The sequence below is a fragment of the Bombina bombina genome, chromosome 7 (genome assembly GCF_027579735.1).
Source record: "Bombina bombina isolate aBomBom1 chromosome 7, aBomBom1.pri, whole genome shotgun sequence".
NCBI classification, from domain to species: domain Eukaryota; kingdom Metazoa; phylum Chordata; class Amphibia; order Anura; family Bombinatoridae; genus Bombina; species Bombina bombina.
Window position 1 is genome coordinate 564,688,427 of NC_069505.1, and position 20,270 is coordinate 564,708,696.

The 20,270-nt window shown below is 35.9% G+C and overlaps 1 protein-coding gene across 1 annotated transcript in view; it reads left to right on the forward strand.

Moving 5' to 3' along the window:
* Positions 1–17,292, forward strand: part of LOC128636569 (major histocompatibility complex class I-related gene protein-like) — a 34,554-nt gene extending 17,262 nt beyond the window's left edge. The window contains exons 3-6 of the mRNA XM_053689563.1: positions 10,153–10,437; positions 11,975–12,250; positions 13,089–13,190; positions 17,228–17,292. Of these exons, the coding sequence (XP_053545538.1) occupies positions 10,153–10,437; positions 11,975–12,250; positions 13,089–13,190; positions 17,228–17,292 (728 nt within the window). The remainder of the gene's footprint in view (positions 1–10,152; positions 10,438–11,974; positions 12,251–13,088; positions 13,191–17,227) is intronic.
* The last annotated feature ends 2,978 nt before the right edge of the window (positions 17,293–20,270 follow it).

Below are 20,270 nucleotides of genomic sequence, written 5' to 3' on the forward strand. Positions count from 1 at the left end.
TCTATGCACCCACAGGGACTCAACATAGAACTAGATCTCCAAGCATTTATGTAACCAGGATATTCTAGAGAGATTCATTATACACACAATAATTAGGGAAGCAAAATCTTGCATTCTTAACGCAGGGACATTTCTGTATGTATATGTGATTCTTTGATGTTTTTATCATGCACGCAAATGTAATTGCGTGATTATTATGAATTGAGATTCAAATGTTTTTTTTATATATTTTAAGGGTCAATATATATATATGTGCATTTTTTAAAGATTTTTCTGATGAAAATCTGTTTTTCCAAAAATTTTATTTTCTTCAAACACATGATGAAACTGCTTACATTTAGATATAAGAGCACTTACAAAGTTGTGGTCTTCAAAACAGTGCAGATATTTTTCCAACTCATAAGTATTTTGTATATGATGTTAAAATATTGCAAAATTTAGTTTGTAAATATAGGAAGGAAAGGATAGAGGGCGTCACATAGTGCAGATCATAAAAATAGATGAAGGCAACAATTTTTATGATCTGCACTATGTGGCGCCCTCTATCCTTTCCTTTCTAGATTTGTCATCTGTGTTGCGGCACAACACCCTGGAGGAGCGGCCTACACTTGCTTGGATTACTGCTGTTTATCTGCCAGCTGTTGGAATTACTTACTGTGTATTCCTGGACTTTGCATTAGAGAATACATACCCTGGACTGTACAGTTGGTATTGTTGTTTTTTTTCACCTTGAATGCCATTACATTGATGTTTTAATATTAACCCCTTAAGGACCAGCGACGTACCCTGTATGTCACTGGCCTATTTTTGGGACTTGGTTGTTTTATAGCGCGGTCTTGCCACCAGCGTTGAGACTGCTCTATTCCACAAAGCCTGCTGGAGGGAGTGCATTAATAGTGTGTTCTTGCTAGACTTGTGCTATTATGTCCTGAAAAAAACCTTAACGACCAGTGACATACAGGGTACATTGTGGTCATTAAGGGGTTAATGTTACTATATTGACGTTGCTATTTGATATATGTACCAATTCTATTTTTTGAGCTCCTATATCAACTATTCCACCTATAATAATTTTTTTTAAACATCCATCCTAGGCGCATCTTATAAGTGCTTTAGTGACATTATCAGTTACTAGTTTGTAAATAAAAAGACAGTGTATACATAGTAACTGTTATTTTGTAATGTTTTCGCTAGAATGTACTTTACTACATGGATATTTTGTATTATTATCTGTAACAATACGTATGCAATGTCTTTCCCTGTTGTTTACATGCCGATTAACAAAGCACAGAGAAAGGGGCGTGACAGCGTATACGATTGCTCACCATGAAATAGAATATGTACATTGGCCCTTTTAAATAGCTGGTAGGGCCATTTGCAGACACTTACCTCTTGAGAAAGTCTGATTGTATATGGAAGAAACGCGTAGAGAGTTCTTACATCTCTACCGGACCTGCTGACAAGGAATCTTACTGCACCTTCTTTCACACTTGGTTTTTACGGCTGTGGTGAGGAAGGATCGCGAGGGATCACCATAGTATAGCAAGGACCGGAGGGAGCATGTTTTTTTTAACTATATGGCTACATCCATGCACATTTTGTTTTAATATCTTGTAAGTTGCCATTTGTTGTTTGGGTACTTACGTATTATTAAATGATTTGCACCTGAGTCAGGTTGCGCTTGTCTTCTGTGCTTTTCCTGTTTATTTTGTTACCCCTTTTTTAATATGATGTGAAGCACATAATGTATGTACACCAGTTAACTCTCTCCTGCTACACATGTCACTTTTATTATATTCAGGAATTTTTTTGCCCCCCCCTCCCCTGTCCAAAAAAAATAAATGAGACACATGGATATATTCATTATTTAAAAGGACAGGAAACCCCAAAATTGACTTTCCATAATTTAGATAGGACATACAATTATAAACAACTTTCCAATGTATTTCTATTATCAAATTTGCTTCATTATCTTGTTATCCTTTGCTGAATTCACAGAATTTCACTACTGTCTGCTAGCTGAACGCATCTAGATAGCCAATCACAAAAGAAAAATGTGTGCAGGCACCAATCAGCAGCAAGCTCCACTAGTGCAATATATGTCAAACAGAAAACAATGTGTTAGTGCAAAAAGGATATGTTGAGACTTAGGGGCCTATTTAAGAAGGTGCGAGCGGACATGATCCGATATTGCGGATCATGTCCACAGCACGTCGATAAATGCCGACAGCATTCTTGTGAACTGCCGGTGCAATACCGTCCCCTGCAGATTCACGGCCAATCGGGGGTGTCAATTAACTCAATCGTATTGGATCGAGTTGATTTCCTGCAATGTCTGTCCGCCGCCTCAGAGCAGGCGGCCAGGTTATGAAACTTGATAAATATGCCCCATTGTCTACAATTGACTTCTTTGGACATATCCTTTTTGCATTAACACCATGTTTTCTGTTTGATTTATTATTGTTTGTATTTTAACAGGTTAATACTTTTCTTTTAGTGTAGGATATGTACGTATTATCTTTCAACAAGGGATACCAAGAGAACAACTCATATTTGAAAATAGAAGTGATTTTAAAAGTGTCTTTAAATTACATGCTCTATCTGAATCACGCACATTTATTTTTGACTTTCCCTTTAATCACCTGGTTTGGGACAAAATATTTAAATATTGAGCTCGCATTCTATTGGCTGTTCCGATCAGCCAATAGAATGCAAGCTCAATCTGATTGGCTGATTGGATCAGCCAATCGGATTGAACTTGATTCTGATTGGCTGATTCCATCAGCCAATCAGAATATTCCTACCTTAATTCCGATTGGCTGATAGAATCGGAATTCGAGGGACGCCATCTTGGATGACGTCCCTTAAAGGAACCGTCATTCGTCGGGAGACGCCGGAAGAAGAGGATGGATCCGCGTCGGCTGCTTCAACATGGACCCGCTCCGCACCAGATGGAAGAAGATCGAAGATGCCGCTTGGATGAAGATGTTTGCCGGTCCGGATGTCCTCTTCTTGCCGGATAGGAGGAAGACTTTGGACCCTCTTCTGGACTTCTTCAGTGGATGTCTAGCCCCCGCTTGGGTTGGATGAAGATATCGGAGCCAGGACCGATCGGTGATACCCGGTGAGGTGAAGACAAGGTAGGAAGATCTTCAGGGGCTTAGTGTTAGGTTTATTTAAGGGGGGTTTGGGTTAGATTAGGGGTATGTGGGTGGTGGGTTGTAATGTTGGGGGGGGGGTATTGTATGTTTTTTTTACAGGCAAAAGAGCTGATTTTCTTGGGGCATGCCCCGCAAAGGGCCCTGTTCAGGGCTGGTAAGGTAAAAGAGCTTTTAAATTTATTAATTTAGAATAGGGTAGGGCATTTTTTTATTTTGGGGGTCTTTGTTATTTTATTAGGGGGCTTAGAGTAGGTGTAATTAGTTTAAAATTGTTGTAATATTTTTCTTATGTTTGTAAATATTTTTTTATTTTTTGTAACTTAGTTCTTTTTTATTTTTTCCACTTTAGTTAGTTTATGTAATTGTAGTTATTTGTAGAAATTGTATTTAATTTATTTATTGATAGTGTAGTGTTAGGTTTTACCTTAGGTAATTGTAGGTATTTTATTTAATTAATTTATTGATAGGGTAGTGTTAGGTTTAATTATAACTTAGGTTAGGACTTATTTTACAGGTAATTTTGTTATTATTTTAACTAGGTAACTATTAAATAGTTCTTAACTATTTAATAGCTATTGTACCTAGTTAAAATAATTTCCAAGTTGCCTGTAAAATAAATATTAATTCTAAAATAGCTACAATGTAATTATTATTTATATTGTAGCTATATTAGGATTTATTTTTACAGGTAAGTATTTAGCTTTAAATAGGAATAATTTATTTAATAAGAGTTAATTAATTTCGTTAGATTAAAATTATATTTAACTTAGGGGGGTGTTAGTGTTAGGGTTAGACTTAGCTTTAGGGGTTAATACATTTATTAGAATAGCGGTGAGCTCCGGTCGTCAGATTAGGGGTTAATAAGTGAAGTTAGGTGTCGGCGATGTTAGGGAGGGCAGATTAGGGGTTAATACTATTTATGATAGGGTTAGTGAGGCGGATTAGGGGTTAATAACTTTATTATAGTAGCGCTCAGGTCCGCTCGGCAGATTAGGGGTTAATAAGTGTAGGCAGGTGTCGGCGACGTTGAGGGGGGCAGATTAGGGGTTAATAAATATAATATAGGGGTCGGCAGGGTTAGGGGCAGCAGATTAGGGGTACATAAGGATAACGTAGGTGGAGGCGCTTTGCGGTCGGCAGATTAGGGGTTAATTATTGTAAGTAGCTGGCGGCGACGTTGTGGGGGGCAGGTTAGAGGTTAATAAATATAATATAGGGGTCGGCGGTGTTAGGGGCAGCAGATTAGGGGTACATAGGGATAATGTAAGTTGCGGCGGTTTACGGAGCGGCAGATTAGGGGTTAATAATAATATGCAGGGGTCAGCGATAGCGGGTGCGGCAGATTAGGGGTTAATAAGTGTAAGGGTAGGGGTGTTTAGACTCGGGGTACATGTTAGAGTGTTAGGTGCAGACGTAGGAAGTGTTTGCCCATAGGAAACAATGGGGCTGCGTTAGGAGCTGAACGCTGCTTTTTTGCAGGTGTTAGGTTTTTTTTCAGCTCAAACAGCCCCATTATTTCCTATGGGAGAATCGTGCACGAGCACGTTTTTGAGGCTGGCCGCGTCCGTAAGCAACTCTGGTATCGAGAGTTGCATTTGCGGTAAAAATGCTCTACGCTCCTTTTTTGGAGCCTAACGCAGCATTTTTTGGGACTCTCGATACCAGAGTTAATTTTATGGTGCGGCCAGAAAAAAGCCCGCGTAGCGTTAACAGCCCATCTACCGCCAAACTCCAAATCTAGGCCACAGAGTGGTGCAGCTTAATCTACATAGAGCAAGAAATTCTAGGGAACACCTCCACTAGAGGGTAGCTTCGCAGCCTAGGGGAAAAATTACCACCATAGTGATCAGTGAGGATCTATGCTTAGATTTCATAATACCTTATATTGCATAATACCTTATATTGCATAGCAATTTGTATAAAAGTTGGTAACAAATTAATCAACATTCCTTCTGTTCAGATAATCAATACATAACAGATCAACAGCACATGTGAGATCCCTGCAACACCTCCACTAGAGGGTATCTTCGCTACAATGGCGAAAAACCAGCTACCTTAGTGATCTGTGTTCTCCAACAATTTTCTATATGGCTTCATCTGCTTGTAAAAATTGCCATTTTTAAAAGAGATAATTATACAAACGCTTTCCCAATTGCAATAATATTCTGTCTACCCATCTGAATGCTTTGATAAACCAAATTAATTTTTTTCCCCATTCTTCCAGAATTTTAAATATAGCCATATAGCTAAGATTTATATGTGAAGTATAATAGACACGTTTTAAATATTAAACAATTAAATTTTAATGTTATTTATGGATGTGTTTTTTTATTGTTTGTTTTTTAAAGGGGCATGATACCCAAATGTTGAAACACTTGAAAGTGAACTGACTAGAAAATATCACCTGAACATCTCTATGTAAAAAAGAAAGATATTTTACCTCAAAATGTCCTAAGTATTCAAACCTTATTGCAAAGGACATTAAGCAGCAAATCAGTATGTTTGTCCCGGGACAGACAAGGGAGTGATCCTTGTGCACACTCATGTTATTTCCCTATTCAGTTTAAGGAAGCTTACTATGAAATCTCATGAAAGTTAAGTGAAAACTCATGAGATCACAGTAAAAGACTTCATGACCTCAGCACTGTTAATGCTGATTGGCTGCTGTTCATTTCTTCAGATGAGTATAACTTTTTACACAGAACTTACTCTGCTGAGCTGAGGAAATTGTGAGGTAAAATATCTTCCTTTTTACATAGAGATGCTCAGGTGATATTTTCCTGTCAGCTTTTTACAGTTATACTGCATCAGTTTCAAGTGATTTAGCATATGAGTATTATGGCCCTTTAATATTACATATTATATATTACAACGTAACATATATTTGCAAAAACAAATGTTGATTGTTTTAAAAGACAATCAGCTTTAATTTAGAGCAAATTGGAATTAATTTAGATTAATAATCATTGTTTTTATAAACTTACTTAAAGGGACATTAAATTCATTTTTTTTTATTTATACATTAGAATTCATTCACTGTATTGCAACAGATCTACATACAAAAATAATTTTTGATTAAAGTATTAAAAACCTATTTTATTAGATAAGGGACATTACATAAACAAGCTCCTGCACAAATTAACAAATCACTGTGCAGCAAATAGGAGTGTCAGGTTTAGGCAGTCCACAGAATATAGTCCAGCCTCTCTGAGGGGAATAGAAACACTACAGCAAATTTTTTTTTAAGTTGATTAACTGGAAAGATAGGAAAATTAAACAAAGTGCATTACAAAGATTTTTTTGAATTCTATATAATTAAGCATTTTGGTCTAAATTACAAGTGGCACGCTAATGATATAGGGCAAGCGATATTGTTTTTTGTGCGTGTGCTAAATAGCGTTCATATTACAAGTTGAAAGAAAACGTGACCGCTCAAGCACAATTTCATTTATCGCACGTCAGAGTAGCATGATTGCAGACCTTGCGTAAAGGCTAAGAGGCCAAAATAAAGTTACACCAAACACAACATAAATACATTGAAAAATACAGTTAAACTCATATGAACACTATTTTGCTATAAAATAGTCACATCAATATATGAAAACATAGTTATAAGGGCTCAAGCGTATATGGTATATGACAAGGTGTTTGACTGCAAAGGGATATATATATATATATATATATATAAAAAATATACATACATATACATGTCTAAATATGTGTATGATTGTGTGTGTGTGTGTGTGTATATATATATATATATATATATATATATATAGTATAATATTTATATATTTATAGATATTTGTTTATGCATATGTATGTGTATATATGTGCGTATATACATATATACACACACATATATATATATATATATATATATATATATATATATATATATATATATGTAGATTGGAGCCCTTTGCAGTGAAATACATGACAATATGAATAATATTTATGAAATATTAATATTTAATAATATGTTTTACTGTGTATTTACTGTACGTATTTTACATTCCAATGCTCTTCAGACAGGGGAATATATTCAATGTGTATATATATATGAATATATATATATATATATATATATATATATATATATATATATATTCCTATCTATATCTGCCTGCATATATCTAAATATATTCATATAGTTATATAGGTGTAGATATTTTACCAAAAAAGCATCACATGTGTATAGAATTATATATTTAACAATAAATAAAAAATGTTCTTCTATGTGAAGAACATTGGAATGTAAAATATGCAAAACGCATGCCCGGGTTTAGCTCCAAGTCATTAATAAAAATATTAAAAAAAGAACAGGGCCCAGTACTGATCCCTGGGGACTCCACTAATTACCTTTGTCCAATCTGAGTATGATCCATTTACTACTACTCGTTGCTCCCTATCTTTTATCCAGTTATTTATCCATGATCTAACATTCCCAGCTATTCACAGTCCCTTCATTTTGTACATTAATCTCTCATGTGGCACTGTATCAAACGCCTTTGCAAAATCTAAGTATATCTCATCCACTGATTCCTCTTTATCTATATTTTTACTAACTTCCTTGTAGAATCTAATTATATTAGTTTGACATGATCTATTTCTCATAAAACCATGCTGATTTGAACTCATAATCTTGTTTACACAAATATGCTCATCAACATATACCCTTATAATTCCTTCAAGTATCTTCCCCACTATTGATGTCAGACTAACTGGTCTATAGCTTCCTGGATCAGCCCGGCTTCCCTTTTTTAAGAGTGGCACCACATCAGCTTTATGCCAATCCCGGGGTACTATGCCTGAGGATTACAGCACTGTTATTGGCACCCTTTCCTATTTGCATTAGTAGTTGAGTTTCCTCCATGTTCTAATGTAGGGGGGCTTGTAGCATGTTTCAAGTAATATTTTTTAGGATTTTTTCCTCCACTCTTTATTTCAACCCACAGGCTCTCTACATTGCCACCTGTATCATCATGAATATCTTCCCTAATTGTAGGTTTTAGGTTAGGTTTAATTTACATGCAGATTCCTCCAAACGTTTTATGACCCCTGTGCCTCCTAAAAAAAGTATAACCCTCTAAGATAACTGCCCAGTCATGTCAATCAACCCAACAGGTTTCAGTTATACTGATAATATCATAGTCCTCTTCTGGAAATAAGAGCTCCAGCTCCCCCATTTTACTTGTCATGCTTCTAGCATTTGTTCTCATACATTTAATTTTCCTTGGAGGTCCTTGCTTTAAGCTTGCTACCTAACTCTCTGAAGTCATTAGAACACTCCATCTCCCGCTGATTCTTTGATTAGTTCTGAAGTGTACCATGACTGCAGGATCAGAACCACATCCCTCTAACAAACTACCAATACGCTCAACAACATGCCTAACACGAGCCCCTGGAAGACAGAAAACTGTTCTATTGAAGGGGTCTGGATGACAAATTACCCTATCAACCTACCTAATAATTGTCTCCTACCACCAACATCTGCCTCGGTCCCTGACTTGAATGCCTCCCTTCCATGACTGAAGGACTTTTAACTATAGTATGCCACGCTTCCATGACTGGAGGACTGCCCACCATAGTATGTTCCACTTCCATGACTAAAGGACTGTTCACTATACTAGGCAAAACAGCCCTCTCTGACACTGCCACCCCAGAAATGATATCACCAACATCTTGATTTATTCTACCAAATCTGTTGGGGTGTACCAGCTCAGAACTGGCATGTTTCTTCCGCTTACCTTTAGCTCACCCTCTAACTGTGACCCAGCTACATTCTGGAGTTTCCTCATCTGAATCCTCCCCATTCCCACTGCTAGAACCATTAAAGTGAATGTAAATTTTGATGATAAAGTACCCAGTTTTAAAAAATTCAATTAAAAACAGGAGCACTTTAATTCATCAAAATTTACATTTCACTCATGTTGTGAAAATACTTACCTTTTAATCTTGACAGCCACTCCAGCTTCACCCAGTCATCGCAAGCCTCTTCCTACGTCAGAAATGACAGATCGGTTATCTTCCAATCACGGCTTCCCCATTGGGGGAATCAGTGATTGATTCAACTCCGTGATTGGAGGAAGCCAGATTCCTCATTTTAGACCCAGGAAGAGCTTTTTTTGATGGGTGGAGGAAGCGATGCAGCGGCTGTCAAGATTAAGAGGTAAGTATTTTTACAACACAAGTAAATGTAAATTTTGATTAATTAAAGTGCCCCTGTTTTTAATTGAATGTTTAAAAACTGGGCACTTTATTATAAAAATTTACATTCACTTTAACAACCAGTTCAGTCCAATCCATTTCCCTTTCAAGTGTCTGAATTTCAATTCATTCCTCCAGAACTCCAATGCGAGTTTCAAAAGAGACAATATGCTCACACTTGCCACAAACATATAATCCCTGAAGTGACTGCTCCAGTGATGCAAACATAGGGCAAGCTGTACACATTCTTGCTTAAAGGTTTAACTTAAAAATATAAATAATTATATTTATCCCTGGTTACTCCAAACCCTTGTTTGCCCAACTCCCTTATTTAGCTAACTCATTCACTTAAACAGAAAATCTTATTTTAACAGAGAATCATTGCAGTAACCTTAAAGCAGGCTCCCAGAGTTACTAAATTACATGTATAGTCTAGGCAGGCCCACACAGGTGAAAATAATCCGTACCCTAATTAAACACAGCAAAGGGAAAAAAATAAAAGAAATCAGTGTGGGTGTTAGTTTTTTTTATTCCCCAGAAATCCAGGTCCATTGAAGTATATGGGGAGAACATGTTAACAGTATCCAAAGTCCTTCAGTTAATGTGCATCATGTTTTACTCGAGCGCAAAGTATTTACTTTCAACTTGTAATACACGTGCTATCTGACATGTGCAATAAGTTTTAGTTTGAGTTAAATGACCCTTTAAATATTTCACCATTTTAAGTAATCCATTTATCAATTGCTTACAACCTCAATAACCTCTGATTTATTGTTTGCAGACTCTTGGGCAATTTACATTCACCAAATAAAGTTTGCCTGTAAACTGTATGACGATGGCTTTATTGGCGGATTTGAAAAACATGCTCTTAATGGAGAGGAGTATGTGGTCTTTGATAAAGAGAGATCGATGTATATACCAACAACACCTATTGCTAAGATCATAACAGATATATGGAACAGTAAAATAAAAAATGAGTCAAATTTAAAATCTTTAATAGAGAATGACTGCATAGGGTGGTTGAATAAAATCAAATTATTGGTAAAGAATGAGCTGGAGAAAAAAGGTAAGATTCCTATTATGTCGTTTACAACTTATGAACATTATTAAAGTGGCATTGTTCCTAAATATATGTAGATTGTATTTTCTGAGTACACTTTAGAAAACATCTAAAAATAACCTATCTACCAAAAGGATTTTATATTAAGGCCCTAATGATCGATGCATCATACTTTCCTGTGGGTGACTGTTTTTTTGATGTACACATGGACCGGTCCTAACTAGGTTTTAAACAATTGTGTATCTATTTCATTATGCTATTTTAACCACGGTTTTTCTATCCAGTGTATTTGGGTGCTATCTTCTCGACGAGTTGGTGCCCGTTGGAGTGTGATGCAAACTTTAAACTGTTATATAAATGAAAGTGTTATCAAAGTTGTTTTGAAACTTAAGAGTGCTGTATTCCCAGTCTTTTTAGTGATTTCAATTTAAATCGCTTGTTCTCTCTGATTCATTGTGAATATATATATTTATATATTTACATGCATGTATACAGACACGCACATTAGGACATATCCTGAAGGGTTTTCACCATTTACTTTTCATGTAGGGGTTAAAAACAAGGAATGCAACAAGAACGCACAAAAATTAAATGTTTAGGATAAACTGAGCAGTTTTTAGACTGATTTATAGCATGTCCCAACCTTTTTTCAGAGCACTTTTATTTATATATTTATATATAGTTCAGGGTGGTACAGTTATGATGCACATTGGCCCCATTTAAGAAAATGCAGATGTACAAGGTTCTCAGGCAGGTAACCTGTCCATACGTGTTCAATGCATCCAATGTAAATTCTTCTGCACACACATTAATTCTCTTGTGCAGCACTGCCCCTTTCTCTAGTGCAAACAACTGCATGGACATCAGCAACCTCTGAGGCTTTTTGACTGCTGCTTCTTAAAAATACTTGAAAGTCAAAAGTAAACTTCCATAGTACAGATAGAGCATGCAGTTTTAAGTAATTTTTCAATTTACTTTTATTACCACATTTACTTTGTCCTCTTGGTATCATACCTAGGTAGGTTTGAGAGCAGCAGTGCATTACTGTGAGCTAGTTGGTGGCTACATGCATATGCCTCTTGTTATTGGCTCACCCAATGTGTTCAGCCTGACAGTGACCTAGTATTCTGATATTTAATAACATATGTGTAACCCTCCAATAGTAATAAGAATATAATGAAAGTGCTAATACTAAAGCACAGAAGACTGTAACAAGATCAGGAAGCAAGCTGTAGTCAGGAAAACCAATGTCCAGTCCAAGAAAGAAGTCAGCCAAGTCAACAAAAAGGAAATCAATATGCAAGCCACTGTCAATCAGTTAGTGCTCAGGAATAAAAGTATAAGCATAACTGGCACCAAAGATGATGAATAAGAGCAACTAAAACAATGGTAAACAAACTTAGGATGACATAAAGAACCCACCATTTTAATGTCCAGAAACACAGCTGCCTTGTAGCATCACTAGATAATACTAAATAATGGATAAGTTGGAAGTGAATGATATTTGACAGTTGAAAAGACTAACACCCTCTTTTTTCCCTAGTTCCCCCAAAAGTGAAGGTTTCTTATCTCCAGTCAGACAAGATCACCAAGCTTCATTGCTTTGTGTATGGGTTTTACCCTCAAGCTGTGGATGTAAAATGGATGAGGAATGATACTGACGATGTCTACTCAGAAGAAGCTAAGCAGGTCTTCCCCAACCCTGATGGGACCTTTCAAATTAGAGTCACTGTGGAGATAACAACACCCATGTATGGGGAGAGCTTTTCCTGTCATGTGGATCACAGCAGCCTGAACAATACGATGATAATTTTTTGGGGTAAGTTTATAAAAATTCAACAAGAAAAGAGTGGTAGATCAGTTGATGAAAGTACTAAGAAAGTGAAGAGTTATTATAGTTTGTATTATTCTACCAACTCACCCCTTGTAAAATTTGATTTCATTTGTTCCACTATGGCAGAATATTGAATTAATTTTTTAGCTATCGATGCTATAGCTCTATCCTTTAGTAAAATACATAATTGCTTTCCTCAGGGGTTTATAACAAATTTTTGAGCTGATCAAAAAATTTCAGCTATCGGCTACCAAAAATGTTTTTTTTTGTGCCAGCCAAATTGGTTGCTGAGTTTCTTGAGAGATCATATTGCTATATTGTGTCAGTTGTTAAAAACTGTCCACAAATACTTTTTTAAATAGGAAAGCTCCCAGAAAAATACTTTTTGTGTGTTAACTACCTCTTTTTAGAATAAAAACTGGTATGTCTCCCAAAACTGACACATACAATACCCCATTCACACCTCTTAAGATTACAAGATAGCTCTAGTCATTTAACTCTTTTGTTCACTCTGGAAGGGAAATACTCATTTTCATTTGGGACATTCACCTATTGTCATCAGAAAGACATCTTCAACACGCAGTAACCATATGAATTCCATATGTATCTTGACAGGATGAACAGCCTTATATAGGTACTTTAAGACTTGCAATGCTGACTTGAAGCTGCTATACACTGCACATCATTTGGACAATTAAAGCCAATGCATTTAAATGGGTCTATATTAATATATTTGTATAGGTTTTGTGTACAACTATATACTTCAACTCACTTGTAATTATAATCTTTTTGCTTTTGTCCTCCCATATCTTCATTTACACAGAACCCAAGAGGAACAACTCAACAATCTACATTGTGATTGGATTTGTTCTTGTTACACTAGTCTTCGCTGTTGTTGGAATTATAATAAAGAAGAAGGTTTCATGTAAGTTTACGAATCTCAAAAAACAAATAAAAGCCCCCAAATAACACAACTTATATAACCATTCAAGGTCTTATGATAAATAATTAGGCATTTAAATACAGGTTATCCAAGACAACTCTCCCATTGTCTTGTTACTTCCCTGTCTGAGATCCAAATGAAACATTGCTTGCAAGAGCTGCCTTATATAGCCCTCTAACTGTTCTCAGCTGTTGTTAATTGGCTTCTTGTTGTCTGCCTGTTACTTAAGGAATATTTTCAGCAGTGAGCTGGCAAGTCTTGCAGAATTTTGCTTCTTTCAGGATAGTATATTTCCCTGTAATGAAATTAACCCTTTCTACAGGGATGAGTTTATACACTCCATCACATACCTCCCCCTCAGAGTGGACCTCTGGGGACGCTCTACCATACTAACTACATGTAAGAATTGGCCTCCTATTCCAAATATATGAATAAATAAGATATAATTATAAAGATGAGAAATATAAAGTTAGTTCACTCTGATATCATTTTAACTGACAACTGTATAATGCATTTCAAAGGTTTCAAACTGTCTTCCTGAGTATCTGTACAAACAATAGGTTTAAGTCAATGACTCGGTTATCTTAAACAGGCCTAAAATCTTGGTGCCATACTCAGGAAGCAACACAAAATATACTGCCTTGGCTAAGATATGCAAATGCTAATTAGATTTTATAGCCTTAAAGCTCAAAACAATACTGGAGCCTCCTCACGTAAAATGAATGAATTTCAGGGAATCTTTGTTTAGGTCAAAACAATTGTAGACAACTGCTAAATATTTAGTAAATAGCTTCAAAATGTCCGAATGTCTCCAGTGTTTGACCTACCCATATCTCATACAAGGGGGGTGATTTATTATTTAGAAATAAATTATATATTCATTTTTGGGTAATTATCGTTTTTTGTATTTTTTTGACTTAACATTTGTGTTTTACTTCCCATCCAACACTGGAGGTGACATTACAGAAGTAATTTGTGTTATTGTGGGATAACAGCTTTATCCCTATTTTCATATGTGTTTTGTATTAGTTTTTTATTTGATTTGTACTTTTGCCTTTTCTTATTATTTTTGCATAACATTTTGTATACCGTATATATTTTTATGCAATAATTGTGGCAGCTGTATTGATTTTGTAAACAATATAATATTTTAAAGTTCCACTTGTGTCTGTGTTTTATTTTGCCACCTTTTCCCTAGCAAATTTCTTACACACGCCACCCGTATAGCCCTTGATAGATATGCCCCAATGTTTCAACCTTGTCTTGCATAGGTTTAATGCAACCATTGCCCAATATATAACATAGATATCAGGTTTCAGCTTTACCAAAAGCACATTTAGAAGTGTTTACTGTGAGCCATGTCTCTCCTTATGACCTCAGCACCGCTGCTACCTTGTTAAGGTGGTCTTCCCAATCTATACAATAAATGACCACATCATCTAAGTAAGCAGACATATACATCCCATGGGGTTGAAGAATATTGTCCATTGATCTTTGGAAAGTTGCAAGAGCACCATGGAGCCCAAAGGGTTACGTACAAAACTCAATGCAAAACCTAACAGAGCCATCATGTTTTGGCACCAGAACTACGGGGCTAAACTATTTAGTTTTTGAAGGCTCTATGACACCCAGGCTAAGCCTGCTCTCTATTTCTTCTTGTACCACCTTTCACATTCTCTCTAGTATCTAGTACCATAGTATAAGACTTTAGCCATATATCTCATCAATTTTAGTTTTTATATGGTGAGATATTGTGTCCTCCCTGTTAATATGGAAAATACATCCTTAAAAAGCTCTACCAGTTTGTGTGCTTCATTTTGTTAGGCAGGATTTAATTGTTTTCCCAGAGTCACCCCCTTTTGTTCTTTAGCTATGTCCCTAATATCTGGCCCTAAGTCTACATTGTCTGTTTTAGTAGCAATAAACACATTTTCCTCAGCCCTACATGATTTTAACAAGTTTAGATGATTTCTATTTTCTGTGTCCTGGCTGGAAAATGTCATAATTTACCACTCACCTCTTTTAAGCACATTGGGGCCAATTTATCATATGTCTGTCTGACATGATCCGCTCAGCGGATCATGTCCGTCAGACATTGCTAAATGCCGACAGCATATGCTGTCGGCATTTAGCATTGCACAAGCAGGTCTGGTGAACTGCTTGTGCAATGCCACCCCCTGCAGATTTGCGGACAATTGGCTGCTAGCAGGGGGTGTCAATCAACCCGATAGTATCTGATCGGGTTAATTGCTGTCCACCGCTCAGAGGCAGCGGACCAGTTAAGGAGCAGTGGTCTTAAGACCGCTGATTCTTAACTGCTGTTTACGGCGAGCCTGAAGGCTTGAGCGGAAACAGATGTATTAGGCACCATCTGGTGCTTAATAATTCTGACCCTTTATATGGACCCTGCCATTTTGCAAGCAACTTGCTGTCTGAGCTAGGTAACAACAACAATACCCTGTCCCCAGGTTCAAATGTATGTACCTTTGCAGTTCTATTATAACTGAGTGCCTGGGGCTACTCTTTACAAATTACTGCAGGCAAATTGTCCAACCCTTTAGAACTGCTCTCTCAACTGTATAGTATATCACTCTTTTTTAACAAGGTCTAGTATACCTCTCGGTCTCCTCCCAAAAAGCAATAAGGCATATTATGCTCAAATAAGCCATTATAAATCTTATATCTAGGTTTTACAAGTTACAACCCCATCAAGGCATTAATTAGTATGTAAGCTAAACTTATGCTTATCCCAGGCATTAATTATTCTTTAAGATAGGCGTATGCTTATCCCAGGCATTAATTAGTATGTAGGATTGTCTTATGCTTATCCCAGGCATTAGTTAGTATGTAGGATTGTCTTATGCTTATCCCAGGCATTAGTTAGTATGTAGGATAGCCTTATGCCTATACCAGACATTAATTAGTGTGTAGGATAGCCTCATACTTATCCCAGGCATTACTTAGTATGTAGGATTGTCTTATGCTTATCCCAGGCATTAGTTAGTATGTATGATAGCTTTATGCTTATCCCAAGCATTAAATAATACGTAGAATAGCCTTATGCTTATCCCAGGCATTAATTAGTATGCAGGATAGCTTTATGCTTATCCCATGCATTAAATAATATGTAGAATAGCCATATGCTTATCCCAGACATTAATTAGTATGTAGAATAGCCTAATGCTTATTCCAGGTATTAATTAGTATGTATGATAGTCTTTTGCTTATCCCAGGCATTAATTAGTATGTAGGATAGCCTTATGCTTATCCCAGGCATTAATTAGTATGTAGGATATCCTTATGCTTATTTCAGGTATCAAGTAGTACGTATGATAGCCTTCTGCTTATCCCAGGCATTAATTAGTATGTAGGATAGCCTTATGCTTGTCCCAGGCATTAATTAGTAGGTTGGATAGCCTTATGCTTATCCCAGGTATTAATTAGTATGTAGGATAGCCTTATGCTTATCCCAGGCATTAATTAGTATGTGGTATAGTCTTATGCTTAGCCCAAGCATTCTTAAACTCCCCCACGGTGTTTGTCATTGCCATTCCTTGTGAAAATGTATTCCATGAATCAATCCCCCTTTTTGTAAAAAAGTGCTTCCTCAAATTACTCCTGAATCTACTACCATTCATCTTGAGATTATGACCCTTTTAGTATCCTCTATTAAAGAGTAATCCTATGTGAGTTTAGAAGCGTACATGTATCTTTTGCCTCTGGCAGCAGTGTTTGCAACAATGTTTATAGCAATGTTACACATAGTTACAAACACTGCTGCCTAGAATTCTACAAACACTCTGAGGCAGCAGTGTTTGCAACTATGTATAAAATTGCTAAAAACATTATAGCAACCACTACTTGCATGCTCTTGAGCTCACCTAAGATTAATCTTTAACAAAGAATACCAATTAAACTAAGCAAAACTGATGACAGAAGTAAATTGGAAAGTTGGTTAAAATTGTATGTTCTGTCTCAATCTTTTTATTGCTTTTTGTTTTTTTTGTTGTGTGTTTCAGTAAGTCACAACCTGAGGATTTACATTACCGCAACCTCTGCACCAATTTCTGGGCTGCCTACATAATCTATTGTTTCACATCTTGATGATCTAATGATTGGAAGATACAACAGCGATATTCGTCAAGCTGAGTTTTTGTATATACCAACTAATGAAAGCTTATTGGATGAGCTGACTAAGGTCGCTCAGCGCTATGAGAAAGACTATACAGCTCTTACAGAGTTTGTTCTGAAATTGTTAAACCATACAATCAGTGAGTATAAATCTCAGACTCACTATTCAACTACCAAACCAGCATGCAATGTATGAGATACATTCTATTGTTTCATATATATATATATATATAAATACACAAGTACAAATCCCCAAACCTGGAATTCCAAAATCCAAACTTATTCTGAAATCCAAACTTTTTAATTAATATTTTTTTTTAAATAAAATTATCAAAAATGACTATTTTTTCCCATCTGTAAGTCACAATCTTCTCTGCCTGTGACTTTGTTTTTTTTTTTTTGTTGTGTTTTTTAAATGCAAATAATAGTCTATATTTATTTATTTAATACAAATCCTATTACCTTTCTGACTACAGTATTATATTATCTTTCTGAGGGTACTATGGGTACAAAAGTAACATAAATGATTGAGCTGTAAATATTACCTACATGACATAATATATTGTTGTTTACATTTGGTCCCTTCCCCCTCTCCAAACTGTCCCATTTTACAAATGAAAATATTCCAAAACCAAACTTTTTCTGGTCCCAAGCAGTTTGGATACTTGGTTTTCTACCTGTAGTATGATAAATCTAATAGTGTCCTCGGAGTGCTAATGATATCAACCCCCCCTCCCCCAGTGGGATTTTGCCCCTTAAATCTGACCATAAGCAGTACACGGAGTGTCTATTTTGTTACCTATATGATGCTGTAAAGAACATACTGTATGTACATCGGTTAACTCTCTCCTGCTACACGTCACTTTTATTATATTCAGGATATTTTTTTGCCCCCCCCCCCCAGAAAAAAAATGAGACACGTGGATATATTCATTATTTAAAGGGACAGAAAACCCCAAAATTGTATTTCATGATTTGGATAGAACATACAATTTTAAACAACTTTCCAATTTATTTCTATTATCAAATGTGCTTCATTATCTCGTTATCCTTTGCTGAGTTTACAGAATTACACAACTGTCTGCTAGCTGAACGCATCTAGATAGCCAATCACAAAAGACCAATGTGTGCAGGCACCAATCAGCATCTAGCTCCCACTAGGGTAGAATATACACATATTATTTTTCAACAAGGGATACCAAGAGAACAAAGCATATTTGAAACTAGAAGTGAATTTAAAAGTGTCTTAAAATGACATGCTCTATCTGAATCATGTAAGTGTAATTTTGACTTTACCTTTAATCACCTTGTTTGGGACAAAATATTTTAATATTTTAATTTAGAAAGGACAAACGTGTCCATGTTGAAATTCTGTCTACCATCTGAATGCTTTGATAAACCAAATTCCTATTTTTTCCCTTTTATTGTAAGAATTTTAAATATAGCCGTATAAATGTAAGATTCATATATGAAATATAATAAACACCTTTTAAATATTAAACAATACAATTTTAATGTTATTTATGGAAGTGTTTTGTTTTTTTTTAATAAAAATTACAACGTAACATATATTTGCAAAAATAAATGTTCATTGTTTTAAAAGACAATCAGATTTAATTTAGAGCAAATTATAGTTAATTTAGTTTCAACAAATAATCATTGTTTTAATAAATGTACTTAAAGGGACATTAAATTCATTTTTTTATTTATACATTAGAAATCATTCACTGTATTGCGACAGATCTGCATACAAAATAATTTTTTATTAAAGTATTTAAAACCTGTTATTTTGTTAGAAAAATATGCATTGTTTTTTAGTCCTGGGGCACATCCCTTTAAAAGCATTTTTATTTTTGTTTATCTTCCTTTACTGCAGCCAATAAGGGACATAACATAAACAAGCTCATGCACAAATTAACCAATCACTGTGCAGCAAATAGGAGTGTCGGGGTTCTGACTCCAGCCTCTCTGAAGGGAATAGAAACACTACAGCTTTTTTTTTAAGTTGATTAACTGGAAAATTAGGCAAAATAAAAAATGAACGCACATTACAAAGATTTTTTTTAATTGTATGTGATTAAATATTTTGGGCTAAATTACAAGTGGCACATTAACGATAATTCTCTGTGAAGAATTTACGCCTAGATTACGAGTTTTGTGCTATAGAGGGTGCAAAATGAACGCAACAAATGTTGCATTATTTAACCCCCATAGCGCTGCCATTACGAGTTTCTGAAAAGCTTCCTTGTGCATGCGATATTGTGGCGTTAAGCTCTATACCACACAAAAGCCAAGGGCTGCTTTGACGTGCTTGTGCACACTTTCCCCCATAGACATCAATGGGGAGAAGGTGTTAGAAAAAAAACTAACACCTGAAGCACGGCATGAAAAGCTCCGTAACGCAACCCCATTGATGTAACAGCCTAACATAAACCCAAAGTCTAAACACCTCTAATCTGCCGCTCCCGAAATCGACGCCAGTAATAAAATCTATGAACCCCTATTCCACCGCTCCCCGACAATGCTGCCACTATAATAAATGTATGAACCCCTAAACCTCTGGCCTCCCACATCATTGCCACTAAATAAACCTATTAACCCCTAAACCACCAGCCCCCCACATCGCAATAAAACTAAATTAAACTATTTACCCCTAAGCCTAACAACCCCCTAACTTTATATTAAAATTACAATATCTCTAATTTAAAATAAATAAAAACTTACCTGTGAAATAAAAAAACTAAGGCCTAGATTTAGAGTTTGGCGGTAGCCATGAAAACCAGCGTTAGAGGCTCCTAACGCTGGTTTTAGGCTACCGCCGGTATTTGGAGTCATTCAAAAAAGGGTCTAACGCTCACTTTTCAGCCGCGACTTTTCCATACCGCAGATCCCCTTACGTAAATTGCGTATCCTATCTTTTCAATGGGATCT